Source organism: Caretta caretta, chromosome 10, assembly GCF_965140235.1.
Source record: "Caretta caretta isolate rCarCar2 chromosome 10, rCarCar1.hap1, whole genome shotgun sequence".
NCBI classification, from domain to species: Eukaryota; Metazoa; Chordata; order Testudines; family Cheloniidae; genus Caretta; species Caretta caretta.
The window spans coordinates 53,988,918-54,001,397 of NC_134215.1; the positions used below are offsets into that span (position 1 = coordinate 53,988,918).

At 39.8% G+C, this 12,480-nt stretch overlaps 1 protein-coding gene across 1 annotated transcript in view; it reads left to right on the forward strand.

Annotated features, from left to right (window-relative positions):
- The window catches only part of ANXA2 (annexin A2), a 48,833-nt gene that overhangs the window by 31,912 nt on the left and 4,441 nt on the right, over window positions 1-12,480 (forward strand). The window contains exons 5-11 of the mRNA XM_048867379.2: window positions 192-305; window positions 7,264-7,354; window positions 9,029-9,108; window positions 9,504-9,563; window positions 10,288-10,381; window positions 11,143-11,238; window positions 12,214-12,272. Of these exons, the coding sequence (XP_048723336.1) occupies window positions 192-305; window positions 7,264-7,354; window positions 9,029-9,108; window positions 9,504-9,563; window positions 10,288-10,381; window positions 11,143-11,238; window positions 12,214-12,272 (594 nt within the window). The remainder of the gene's footprint in view (window positions 1-191; window positions 306-7,263; window positions 7,355-9,028; window positions 9,109-9,503; window positions 9,564-10,287; window positions 10,382-11,142; window positions 11,239-12,213; window positions 12,273-12,480) is intronic.

Genomic DNA, 12,480 nt, shown 5'->3' on the forward strand with positions numbered 1-12,480 from the left:
AAAGGGGTGAAGGAAACTCTGCTTGCCTCATTTTTCCTCTCTAGATTTCACTGAAAGACCCTGTCTTCCATTTCCTTATCCACTCTCCAGGAAAAGCAGTAACAATCTTGGAGATTCACAACCACTGAAGGCAGAATTGTCTGGAGGTCAAAAATGAGCTTTAATCATTTTCTCCTTTTATTTTTTTAAAGGAACTTTCTGCAGCACTGAAGTCAGCTCTCTCAGGTCACCTGGAGGCAGTGATTTTGGGCCTGTTGAAGACACCGGCTCAGTATGATGCTTCTGAACTGAAAGGTGCCATGAAGGTAAATGAGAATTGAAACTGAAGTTGCTCCAAGTAAGTCTGATGTCATCCTTTAGAATTGCTACCTAAGGCCATGATTTTAAAAAATGGCCACATATTTTTAAGTGCTACAGTTTTCAGGTGTCCAACATAAGGCACCCAAAATCAGTATCCACTAGTTAAATTCTTGGGCCAGGTGAGATTTTTCATTTAAATGTTTGTCACTTACTTTTTAAAAATAACTTTTGAAGAATGAACATGAAGCTAAGGACATAACTGATCGGCTGCTTTGAATAGGCACCTGTACAAGAGCATTTGGAAAGCAAACTACTTTCCTGATTGCATTTCTGCATATTTTTTAAAAAAAGTGTTTTCAATATTAAAACAAAATAGAGAAGTTGTTAGCTAGAGCCAAAAACTCCTGTGATAGAACATAAATCAGTTCCAATTACGGGGTCACATCACTGATTGTGAGAGGGTGTCTCATATCTAGTCCTTTCCCTCCATAAAATCTGAACACAAGGAGGTGCTTAAGTCCAATTTCCCCAGAAGCCTCTGAAAGGATGGCTTTGAAAACTGACTTGAACTTTGTGCACATGCAAAAAAACTGTGAACACCTACCAGTGCTGGGATTTGCTTTTAAAATCCTACAAGAAAACTCATGTTTTGGCTTTCATATTTCTAAATGTCACTTAAATTTTTGTATGCAATGTAGTTGTACCCAGGATATTAGAGAGACAAGGTGAGTGAGATAATGTCTTTTATTGGACAATTTCTGTTGGTGAAAGAGACAAGCTTTCGAGCTACACAGAGCTCTTCTTCAGGTCTGGGAAAGGAACTCCTAGCATCACAGCAAAATGCAAGGTGGTGCAGATTCATAGAATATCAGGGTTGGAAGGGACCTCAGGAGGTCATCTAGTCCAACCCCTTGCTCAAAGCGGGACCAATCCCCAACTAAATCATCCTAGCCAGGGCTCTGTCAAGCCTGACCTTAAAAACCTCTAAAGAAGGAGATTCCACCACCTCCCTAGGTAACCCATTCCATTGCTTCACCACCCTCCTAGTGAAAAAGTTTTTCCTAATATCCAACCTAAACCCCCCCCACTGTAACTTGAGACCATTGCTCCTTGTTCTGTCATCTGCCACCACTGAGAACAGTCTAGATCCATCCTCTTTGGAACCCCCTTTCAGGTAGTTGAAAGCAGCGATCAAATCCCGCCTCATTCTTCTCTTCTGCAGACTAAATAATCCCAGTTCCCTCAGCCTCTCCTCATAAGTCATGTGCTCCAGCCCCCTAATCATTTTTGTCAGGCATAAGTAGTTAGAATCTATTGTAAGGGACCATTCAAGGTAGCGTGGCCCCTTACCTTGCTGGGAGTTCCTTTCCTAGACCTGAAGAAGAGCTTTGTGTGGCTTCAAAGCTTGTCTCTCTCACCAACAGAAGTTGTTCTAGCAAAAGATATTACCTCACCTACCTTCTCACTTAAATTTTTGATATTCTTGGTTAGGTAAATTTTTGGGTTTTTAAAATTGTTTTTCACTAATATAAATTGTTCACACAAATACTTTTTTAAAATTAAAGTTGGCAGCAACAGACTGAACTAGTTAACAGACATCCTAGCTCAGAGAAAAATTTCAGGTACAGGTAATAACAAAACCATTTAATAAATTGTAGTCAAAAAGTTGGTTCTTTTGGACAATCAAATGCTGCCCTCTGCTGGTTGAAACAGATACGGTCTGTATTTTATTCCTCATCATGACGCTTGTTTTTCATTCTGTCTTTAATATGTCTGTAATTATGGATAGTCACTGTCCCCGTACTGTATTTGTAGTCAGCAGACCAGGCTGCAAAGGTCTCACTAGAACCACTGCCTCTGGCATTGTGTAGTTGTTATACTTTCACTTGGTGACCGAGTACTTGTGTCCTCTTCATAAGCTCATATGTCCGCCTCTTCCACTGATCCGAAGCCTGACATCCTGAGTCTGCTGTTAGAGTTTTCAGTGATGGTTGTTAAATGCTGCCCGTTCATGATTGGACTTTAGTTTGGCTTGACTCATTAGTTTCTTTTATTTGAAGCTTGCTTAATAAGCTACATCCAAGGAGAATCTTAGATGAGAAAAGAAGAAATCCCTACAAAAAAATTATTTGTAAAAAATCATTATCATGTTCATTGAAAAATATTTATGGGGAAGTCAAATACATAAAATCCCCCATAATGACTAGCACAGAGAGAAATTACTGCAAAAGAAGAGAGGGTGAGAGCAATTTTTGGTATTAATCCTCATATTGGACCAAAAATCACTCAGCTATTTCTGCATTGGGGTCTTGGAGACTCCTAGTATGTCAAAATTGGGGGAAAAACACATGGGATGCAATTAAAACGGACATGGTTGTAACCAGTGAACGATGAACAAGTTAAAACTCTCCTAGATTCAGCAGCACACTGTAGAGTTCTTGTGGTGGAGTGGCTAACTGTCCCCTTGATCAAACACGTTCTAGAATAAGCCACATACTGTACAGGTGTCAGAGTCTAACTGACTCCATGTTTAGATATTAAAAATAGATCGCAACAGCAACAATATAAAAACTGAAAACACATTAAAGAGGCATTAATGGCCGAATACTTTGAACAAATAGGTGACATGTACTGAACATACAAAGTTTTTACACTTTGCACATTTTTGATGTGCTTTTTTGTCTCGTTCTCTGGAACAGATGCAAGTGTCATGCTGTCTGGAGTGGCTCATGACCGTGAGTGCCTATCTCAGGGCAGATGACCCAAACTGCTGGTGTTTTCTATAATTAGATTTCACCAAGCCAGTTGCAAATGTGAGGTTTTTTTTAGTGACTTCTGCTTTTCTATAGCCAAAAAACCCCAAAACAAAACAAGTAGGATGCTAAAACCAGTGTGGAAAGCTTGATCTTATCCTACTTTGAGAATACTTAATGTATAAAGAGGCACTGGTTTGGCACGGAAATTTTTGTTTACATTTTGTATGCATTGGGGTCAGATATGCTCCGATACATTAAGAGAGTTATAAGCAGTCTTGGTCTAATAAACTCCTTTTGATATGTTTAGACTCAAATATATCACTATCTTGTAAACAAGGAGCATCAACAAATTACCATGCACAGGGCCAAATGTTCAATTCTGGCTTTAAATTAACCTTAAAAATGCAAGTGCAACTCTTTTTGTATGGATGAAATCCACGTTTGCCCATGTACATGCACAGATCAGGCAGAGAGGCCTCAAACTTATTTATTTGTGCTGGCACATGCAGGTTTTGGGGTGTTGTGTTTTTTGTTTTGTTTTGTTTTTTTACCCGTAAATAGGATGCAAGCAAAAATTAAGATGATTTGTTAAACTGGCTAAAGATTTGCATCACAAAGTCTCCTGGAGTTTCAGGATTAAGGGTACTTTTTCTAAAGATCTTGAGAGTTTGAAACGGGGGGGAAAAATCCTGTTAATATATACAGCTTGTTTTATTCCAGAAAAAGATTAATGCTGAGAATTAGTTTGTGGTAACTACAGTATTGTATTCATTACAATTCCATTGCATGCCTCCTCCCCCCCCCCCCCCCAGTATATCTGAAAGCAAAACAAAAATATAATAAGTATTTTGTTATTAATCTCTACTCCTTCCCCAGACATTTATTAGAACAAACCTAATGAGGGGATTTTCCTGTTTCTATTATGTGTGAGCCTTTTTGTAAATTGTTTGCTATTAGATTCTTCTTTTTTCTTTTTCTTTCTTCCGACTATTATTAAAGAAGCACTTACAGAATGGTGGGTTTCTTCATAATTTACTCCATTTTTTAGATATAAAATAATGTTTTGACCTGTAGACAGATGACCTTTGACTCTTCTGTGTGGCTTAGGCTAGATCAGGTATTGGCAATCTTTGGCACACGGCCCATCAGGGAAATCCGCTGATGGGCCAGGATGGTTTGTTTACCTGCAGCGTCCGCAGGTTCGGCCGATTGCAGCTCCCACTGGCCATGGTTTGCTGTTCCAGGCCAATCGGGGCTGCAGGAAGTGGCGTGGGCCGAGGGATGTGCTGACTGCCGCTTTCCGCAGCCCCCACCAGTGGCTCTTCAGGAAACTAAGTAGTCATGGGATAACTGGGAAGGTCCTTTTACTGATCAGAAACTGGTTAAAAGATAGGAAATTAAGAGTAGAAATAAATTGTTAATTTTCACAATGGAGAGAGTTGACAGTCAGTGACAGGATACTGAGCTAAATGGACCATTGGTCTGATCCAGTTATGGCCATTCTTATGTTCTGGGACTGTGCCCAGTACTACCAGATGACCTGGCAAAAATATGTCAAGTCCTACACGGACAAACAGCCCCAAAATGGTAGGCATAATAGGAAGCCTTCTGTCCAGTAACTGACTCTGACCATCTATGATGATGATTGGCTTAAGCACACAACTTGAATGACTCCTCCATAGGATGTGCTTGGAAAAAAGCTTGATTGGGCTTTTTTTGGTTTTAATCTATTTTTGTTGTTGGACCTAGCTTGTGGGGGATGCTGCAACAGTTTCCCAATTTATAGGCATCATGGATAGATTTAAAAAGCTGTCTTGGGTAGTCACACTGAAGTCCTCCGGTAGTATTTGCCAGATCAGGCCTTTAGGTTTCATTTTGTAGCATTCTTCCTGGTAGTAAGTTTTCAGGATCAGGCCCTAAGGTGACATTTTAATACAGAAAAGCTGTATGGACATTTTGTGGAAGGCATTTTCCACCATTTTACTTTTATCATAAAGCAGAATTGAGTATTGTTCCTACCCTATATAAGAAAAGTAACCTACATAACTTCAATCTTGCTGATGACATGCTTTTCCTTGATAAAGTCAGGAATTTTGGAGGTGGGGTTTTTGGCATAACAAATACCTGAGATTTAATGAGGCATTGTAAAACCCTGCCAGCAAAAGAAATGGGCTCATAAAATAGCTCTGGCTCTCTTTTTGATAATAAAAATTTTGAAATAAACAATTGACCAGTAGCCTGAGGGTAAGAGCATATTGATTGAACTACACTGTTTTGGAGCATCTGAACTCCCATAGAGTTTAATTATCAGCTGACACCTTTTCATATGGGTTAGTAATTTTCTTATTCTATTAACACCAATCATTGATTTCTATTTTAAACAGTTGTAATTCAACATAGTTCAAAGTAGCGCTGCTACATTTTGTTTTTACTATAGCTCTAAAGAAAGGCAAGTAATATAGAAACCTGATTATTACATCTTGACTTTGATCACAAAAGCAGGCTTTGAAATACATATTTTATCATGTCCTTTCAACACATCCAGCTTGTTCAAAATGTATGTATTAATCTGAATATTTAGTCTAGCATGCTAAAGACACTTTTATTCCTTAGTATTAACATGGGTAATAATACTGCCAACTCCTTGTATGTTTTGGGCTACAGTATTGATTTCTGCTCTTGTAAAATAGCTAAAGAATATACAGGAGGCATAACATTCTCCATGGGTACAAAATACTAGTCTCAATTTTTGATTTAAACAAAGCTAAGTAGAGGTGAGACTTTTTATTTGGCTTATTATCTCACTGTTAAAAGGTATTTTCACCAGAAACCAACAATTCCTCTTGAAAATTATAGTGTTCCTTACTTTAGGTCTGCTGATTCAGCAAAGCTCTTAAGCATGAGCTTAACTTTAAGCATGTGGGTAGTTCCATTAACTTCAAGTTAAGCATGTACTTAAGTGCTTTGCTAGATCAGGGGCATGAAATAAGAGATACTGTTGTTTTCAGTAGGACCTGTTGGTTTCTGATACAAATGCCTTTAACAGTGAAAGAATAAATCAAATAAAAATAGTGTCTGTCTTTCTTTTTAAATGGAAAATTAAATAGGGAGTATTCACATGCCTGAAGTCAAGAATGCACTTAAACGCTTTGCTGGATCAGTGGCATGGAAGGTGCCGCCCTCCGAGTCCATATCACCCCAAGTCTTATATTTATAGTAGCTTTGCTACCTGACTGTCGGGGGTTGTCTTGTGTGCACGAGAGAGACCAGTTCAGCCCCTAATACGAAGGGGTCAGGTTTTGATCCAGTGCACTAAACTAACAGGTTGAAAAAAAAAATATAGTGCTAGCAACACCTTAACCTCATCTAGAAACTCAATGAGACAGTCAAATCGGTGTTGAAATACTCCTGGCTTGTGGTTTATCACGGATATTATTAACTGTATCTCAAGGTTATTAGAATAATATTTGGCACTTAAACACCTCTCATCCATGGCTTTTTAAAAGCCTTTTAAAAAAGTATGAATTAGCTTCATGACAGCCCTAGGAGGTTGATAACTAGTATTATTAGCCCCATTTTACAGATGAGGCAAGCTGAGGAAAAAAGAAGCTAAGGCACTTTTCCCCAAGGTTGAACAGCCAGTCATTGGCAGAGCTGGAATAGCATCCTGGAACCCTAGCCTTCTGTACACTGGTTGCTAGACCAGAGATGGGCAAACTACGGCCCACGGGACTGTTCTGCTAGGCCCCGGCTGTCCCCTACAGCCTGAGCGCGCCGTGCCACCAGCGCTCTGGCCCACTGCTCTTGCCAGGCAGCATGGCGGCATGGCTGGCTCCGGCATGGTAAGGGGGCAGGGAGTGAGGGGATCCCAGGGCAGCAGTCAGGGGACAGGGAGCAGGGGGTGGTTGGATGGGTCCCAACCGAAATATTGAGTAGAAGTCATTTTCACACTGTGTTCAGTGCTGTGCCACTAACCTAGTAGCAAACTAGTTAATGAGAAGAAAGAGGCTGAGCCATCAGCAGTAGGGTCAATACCACGGGCAAAAATACCAGCAGCTACAATTTTTACATCTGCGTGGGGATGGGAATGTTCTCAAAGATTGAGTGGGAGAAAGGAGTACTACCAAAGTGTGTACCAAACGTTTCAGAACCATTCTAGCAGTCTGCTCATTTTTAGTGTCAAATGAAAACCTTACCTGTGTTTCAGGGTTTAGGGACTGTTGAAGACACTCTCATTGAGATCATCTGCTCCAGGACAAACCAGGAGCTTTGTGAAATTAACAAAGTCTACAAGGAAAGTAAGTATGTGTTCGTGTTTTCAACACAGTGAACTTAGGCCCTTCCGTTTTCTCCTTTTGTATGAGTGACGGGAAAGTTTGGAAAACTTTTAACCATTGGCTTTCCTAGGGATTCTCATTATCCCTAGTGTTTTGGTCAAATACAACAGGCAAAGGTATTTATGTTGGCATAACTGATGAAGTTTTCAGTGTAATTGAACGTGACCTAGACAAACTGCCTACTATAAATACTGTATCTAACACCTTATGATTTATGGACCCATACATACTGTTTGGATACTGGAGGAGTTCTAGGGTGAAATACTGGTGCCGTTGATGTCAGTGGAGCTCAGGATTTCACCCACTGCCTTCCCTTTCTAATAACCAAATATGCACAAATTAAGGTGCCGTCGTGGCTAGCTGGAATTATGCCTTCCAAAGGTTGTTTTCACTTAACCCTTTTGCCTTGAAATTAACTTGAGTCCCAGAAGCATTTTCCATGGAGGAAGAAATTTGGGTCTCAAGGTTTGGTGCCTTGGAATCAACTGCAGGCCTTGTAGTAAACTAGTATCCACCAGTCATTTCTCTTATGTGAAAACAGCCACAATAGTCCATTTTCTACTTTTATTGTAAGGAAGACAGAGTCAGAGTAAGTGAGAGCAAAATCCTACTCGTAGATTCTGTCCATGTGGAGCAGCTGAATTTGGAATCTATTAAAGAAGCCTTTTTATTATCTTAATTGATAGAGCTGCCAAAAAAAGGCATACAAAGAAATCTGGATAAGACTTGATAAAAGCATGGATTCTCTCCCCCCCCGTGCAAACTTTGCTTAAGGATATTATCCATTCCTAGCTGCATTTCTCAGTTGATGGTAACTGGATTTAAGTGATTTGAATGTGAGTTCAGTATCAAACAGTATTGCTTAAGATTTCTTATGACCCTTTCATGTTTCAAGTTGCATTCATCACAAACAGTAACAAAGGTGTCCAGCGTTTTCATGGGTAGCAAGAAGTGTTTTCTTTGGCGTTAATTGGAGAAAATTGTCATATATTTGTTCTTTGATAGCTGCAAACAATTCTATAAAGTAGCAGTGGCTGAATCAATAAAGTATTAACAAAGACCGCTGTGTGTTAATGGCATAAGATGAAAATAATATTATAGTGATGAATTGGATGAAACCATGTAGATGGTAAAATGGAAGGATCCAGGGATAGATGCCTATAGAATTTCAGAGGGAAAGTAGCAGCCTTGTAGCAATGAAGAAAATTGCTACCATAATAAGAAATAAAATGCTTTAGTGCCGGGCCAGAAACACAGACAGCACTCCTTTATTTAAGCATATATATTTAAACTGGTTATTTTGCACAAAATTGTCTCTTAGCTGCAAGCAGTCTAAAAAATCGATGATTGGTGATCTGAATCTGCTGTAATAAAACACTCACTCAAGAGCCTAGGTGTGGTGTGGTTGTGTTTAAATAATAAGTGCTGGCAAAACAAGCCTGGATGGCAGAGCCTTGCCTACACTAGGGATCCTACCAGTGCCACCCTTGGTACAACCTGGGGTTGCTGTGTTTCAATAGACTAGCCAGTTGTTCGTATATGACTTCCCAATACAGTATCTAAAGTAACTTGCAGCTATCATCCCTCCAGTTGACTGGGTCAGCAGTAAATAGAAAAGTATTTGCTGTATTCTAGTGTACAAGACAGAACTGGAAAAGGACATTGTGTCTGACACCTCTGGTGACTTCCGCAAGCTGCTGGTTTGCCTGGCAAGGGTAAGATTCTGAGGCGGTATACGTTTTTCTCTGTCTAGTTTTCCTTATTCTGTCATGTTTCTCAGTCCACTTGCCAGCTGTGGAAGGCCACGTACATTGATTGTGACTAGCTGTAGCAGAAATGCATCCATCCATCTGACTGATAGCAAGTTTGGATTCATGTGCATCGTCACTGCATAGCTGACAATTTGAAAGAACATGATGCAGATGCTGAATGACAATGCAATTTGACGAGAAAGTAACTAACATAACAGACCTTTGTAATGGAGATGGAACGTGTTGTAATGCTCATTTGTCAAATGTTGGCTAACATGAACTAAGAGAAAAAAATGTAGATAGCAGCTTACACTATTTCAATTTGGATACATCTGCTAAATGTTTGTTCTTGTTTGAAGGGTAAAAGGTTTGAGGACACTTCTGTGATTGATTATGAGCTGATTGACATAGATGCGAGGGTAAGTGCTGGTGATCAGTGGTAAGTTAACTCCCCAAAGTGTACTATGTCTTAAAATAAATCTTGGAAAACTCTGAATAGACCATATCAAAATGTTGCTTACTTTTTCACATAAAGAGAGTGTGCATGTTCCTATTCCCTAGCATGTTATGGACATAATATTGATTTCAGTGTGTGCCACTTATGATCGTGAGAGCTCAGCCATTTCCATGTTGGGGCTCCCTTTCCCACCGACACCCATACACAGCTGTCTTACTGCTTCCATGGACACCTGGACAAAAAAAGAGACTTCCTAGTAGAGTTTCATAATAGGGAGTGGTCCTCTGCTGAGATTCAAAAATGATGGTGCCCAGATGATTCCAAGAGAGAGTCTGGAGAAATCTTTCTTTTAATGAATTACATTTATTGACAGTTTTGTGTAAATGTCCCGTTCACCTGTCGCCATTAAACCCAGGACCTGTTTGTTCTCTGAGACGTCAAGAGTAACTTCACTGATGTGAATGGAATTATAGTAATGTAAAACCTGTGTGAGTTGAGAATCAGGTCTGTAAGTCCATTCCTTCTGTATGCATCCCCCTTAGTGGTTAGGTTAAGTATGTGTCTACACTTTACATTCCCCTCTGATATGGTTCTAGTAGGACTTGTTTTCTGAGGTATCCTATAGCTTTGCAGTGGCTCTTTCATTTTACCCCTGGCTAAAATAACACTTTTCATTCTAACCACAGGACCTCTGTGATGCTGGTGAGAAGAGGAAGGGAATTGATGTTGCTAAGTGGATCAATATTATGACTGAAAGGAGCATTCCCCACCTCCAGAAAGGTACTGTTCTAAGAAAAAAAAATTCCATAGGAGTTAGAAGGAGATGGTCATTGCTTGGCTGCAATAATGATTAAATCAAGCGCAAGAACCCAGGAAACAGGACGATGTTTGTGAAAAGTTTATGTGCTGAGCCATGACTATTTGAAAAGAAATACATTTGTATCTCTAGAGTAAATACATCTCCCTGTTTGAACATGCATACACACCCAGCAGCAGATCTTAAAAGCTACACTTTCAAAATTGGTCTCTAAATTCACTCCTGCAAAGGCCTACATTTAGGCATACAATTGCCGTATGTAAACATCACACATGTAAAGCTTCTGTCAGTGGATCCCAGGAGTGGCCTCTGGTGTTTATATAATCACCACCCAGGAAACTCCTTTGAGAGGTTCTTTTATTTTTGAGAGCCTAAATTCCACAGTGCGAAGTAGATGCAGATTGGATCAATATCTATCTGATGGACGGTCTGTCACAGTGATTTTTCATATATCCTAGTGAGAAAACCAAGCTAATATATAGTAACATTTTCCCAAATCATTGATTAATTAAGAACTTCCTGAAATATAGCCATTCATTCACGGATATGAAAATGAGGTAGCATAGTATCTAGATATTGGTGGTCAAACGTCTTAATGTCCCCTGGCCCCACTCTAGTTGCACTGTGCAGTTTTTTGTGCACACAGTCTTTCTGACCCCCTGAATTTGTCTGTACAACTCAGGTACACTTCTGTTCTTTTTAATTGTTTTCTTCCTTATTATAGTGTTCGAGAGGTACAAGAGCTACAGCCCTTGTGATATGTTGGAGAACATCAAGAAGGAGCTCAAGGGAGACCTGGAAGTTGCCTTCCTTAATCTTGGTAAGTAAACCATTGTTAAGGTTATTAGGAATGGCTTTCAGTGAAACATTTCCAGTGCTCTTGCAATCTACTTGCTGAGATGAGGCAGAGCCCAGTTGTTTAAAGTGGATGATCTGCTGTTAGTTCATCTCCAGTTTATAATCTTCAGTGGAGACTGAATTGTTCCTTCGGCTCTTTGTAAAAAAGGGGTATTGCAGCTCCAATCTGATGCATTAAATATTTGCTTGGGGTTTGCTCTTTGGAAACCTGGAGGGTTGAAAAAGACTGGAGAGGGTGGGTGGCTGGAAGGCGGGGGGGCAGGGCGGTATGGGGGTGAAGCCAGTCCGTGGGTTTTGGAGACTTGAAAATGGAGGTTGATTTGGGACTGTATTCTGTGAAATGGACAGGGATGTGTGGTTTGTGGAATGAGATTGAGGTGGTGGCATTTTGGAGGAGGGAAGTTATAGCAGTGGGATATTTGTTTCAGATACACTGAGTTGATAGAAATTTATGGTAGAGGCAGGCTCTTGTTCAAAACTAGAAATGAAGAAAAGCCAAAACCATGAAGAGGAAGTCTATTTAGGTGTCATCTGCATTAACATTTTCAGAAAGGATGTGACCAGAATGTGTTAGACAAGTAGAATATGGGTCTAAGACTGAATCCTGGGGGGACACCAGGGTGAGACGTGATAGCAGTTTGAGGAGAAAAAAATACTTTATTTGATTTTAGGGCGCTGGGTTTACATTGAAAACCTTCCTTGGTACAGTTACTTAAATATATTAACTTCTAGGTAACACATGTTTCAAATACAGATCATTTGTCTGTGGGGTTTTTGTTGATTGGTTTGGTTTTTTGGGAGTAGGAAGCCATATCTTCTTGAAAACCCTCTCCTAGTTCAACTATCAGATCTATAAAGGAGGAGTCTAAGCCATTTTAGTTTGCAGATCTGAGTGTGTGCAGTATGTTTAACCAATAATATGTTCTTCACTTTGCAGTCCAGTGTATACAGAACAAGCAGTTGTATTTTGCTGACCGATTGTATGACTCCATGAAGGTAGGATGAACTAAAGAAGGCCTTGTTTCTTAGTACTGAATGTTTTGCTCCTCTTCATAGTCTAAATACATTTTAATCTTTAGTTTCCATTACATCTATGATTGTTTAAATGGCACTGGAATACCTACGGATGGCATCATGGCTGGCCGCCTTCAAAAGAATGCTTTAAAAATTGTATGCATAGAAAAATTAATCTAATGTATCTTGT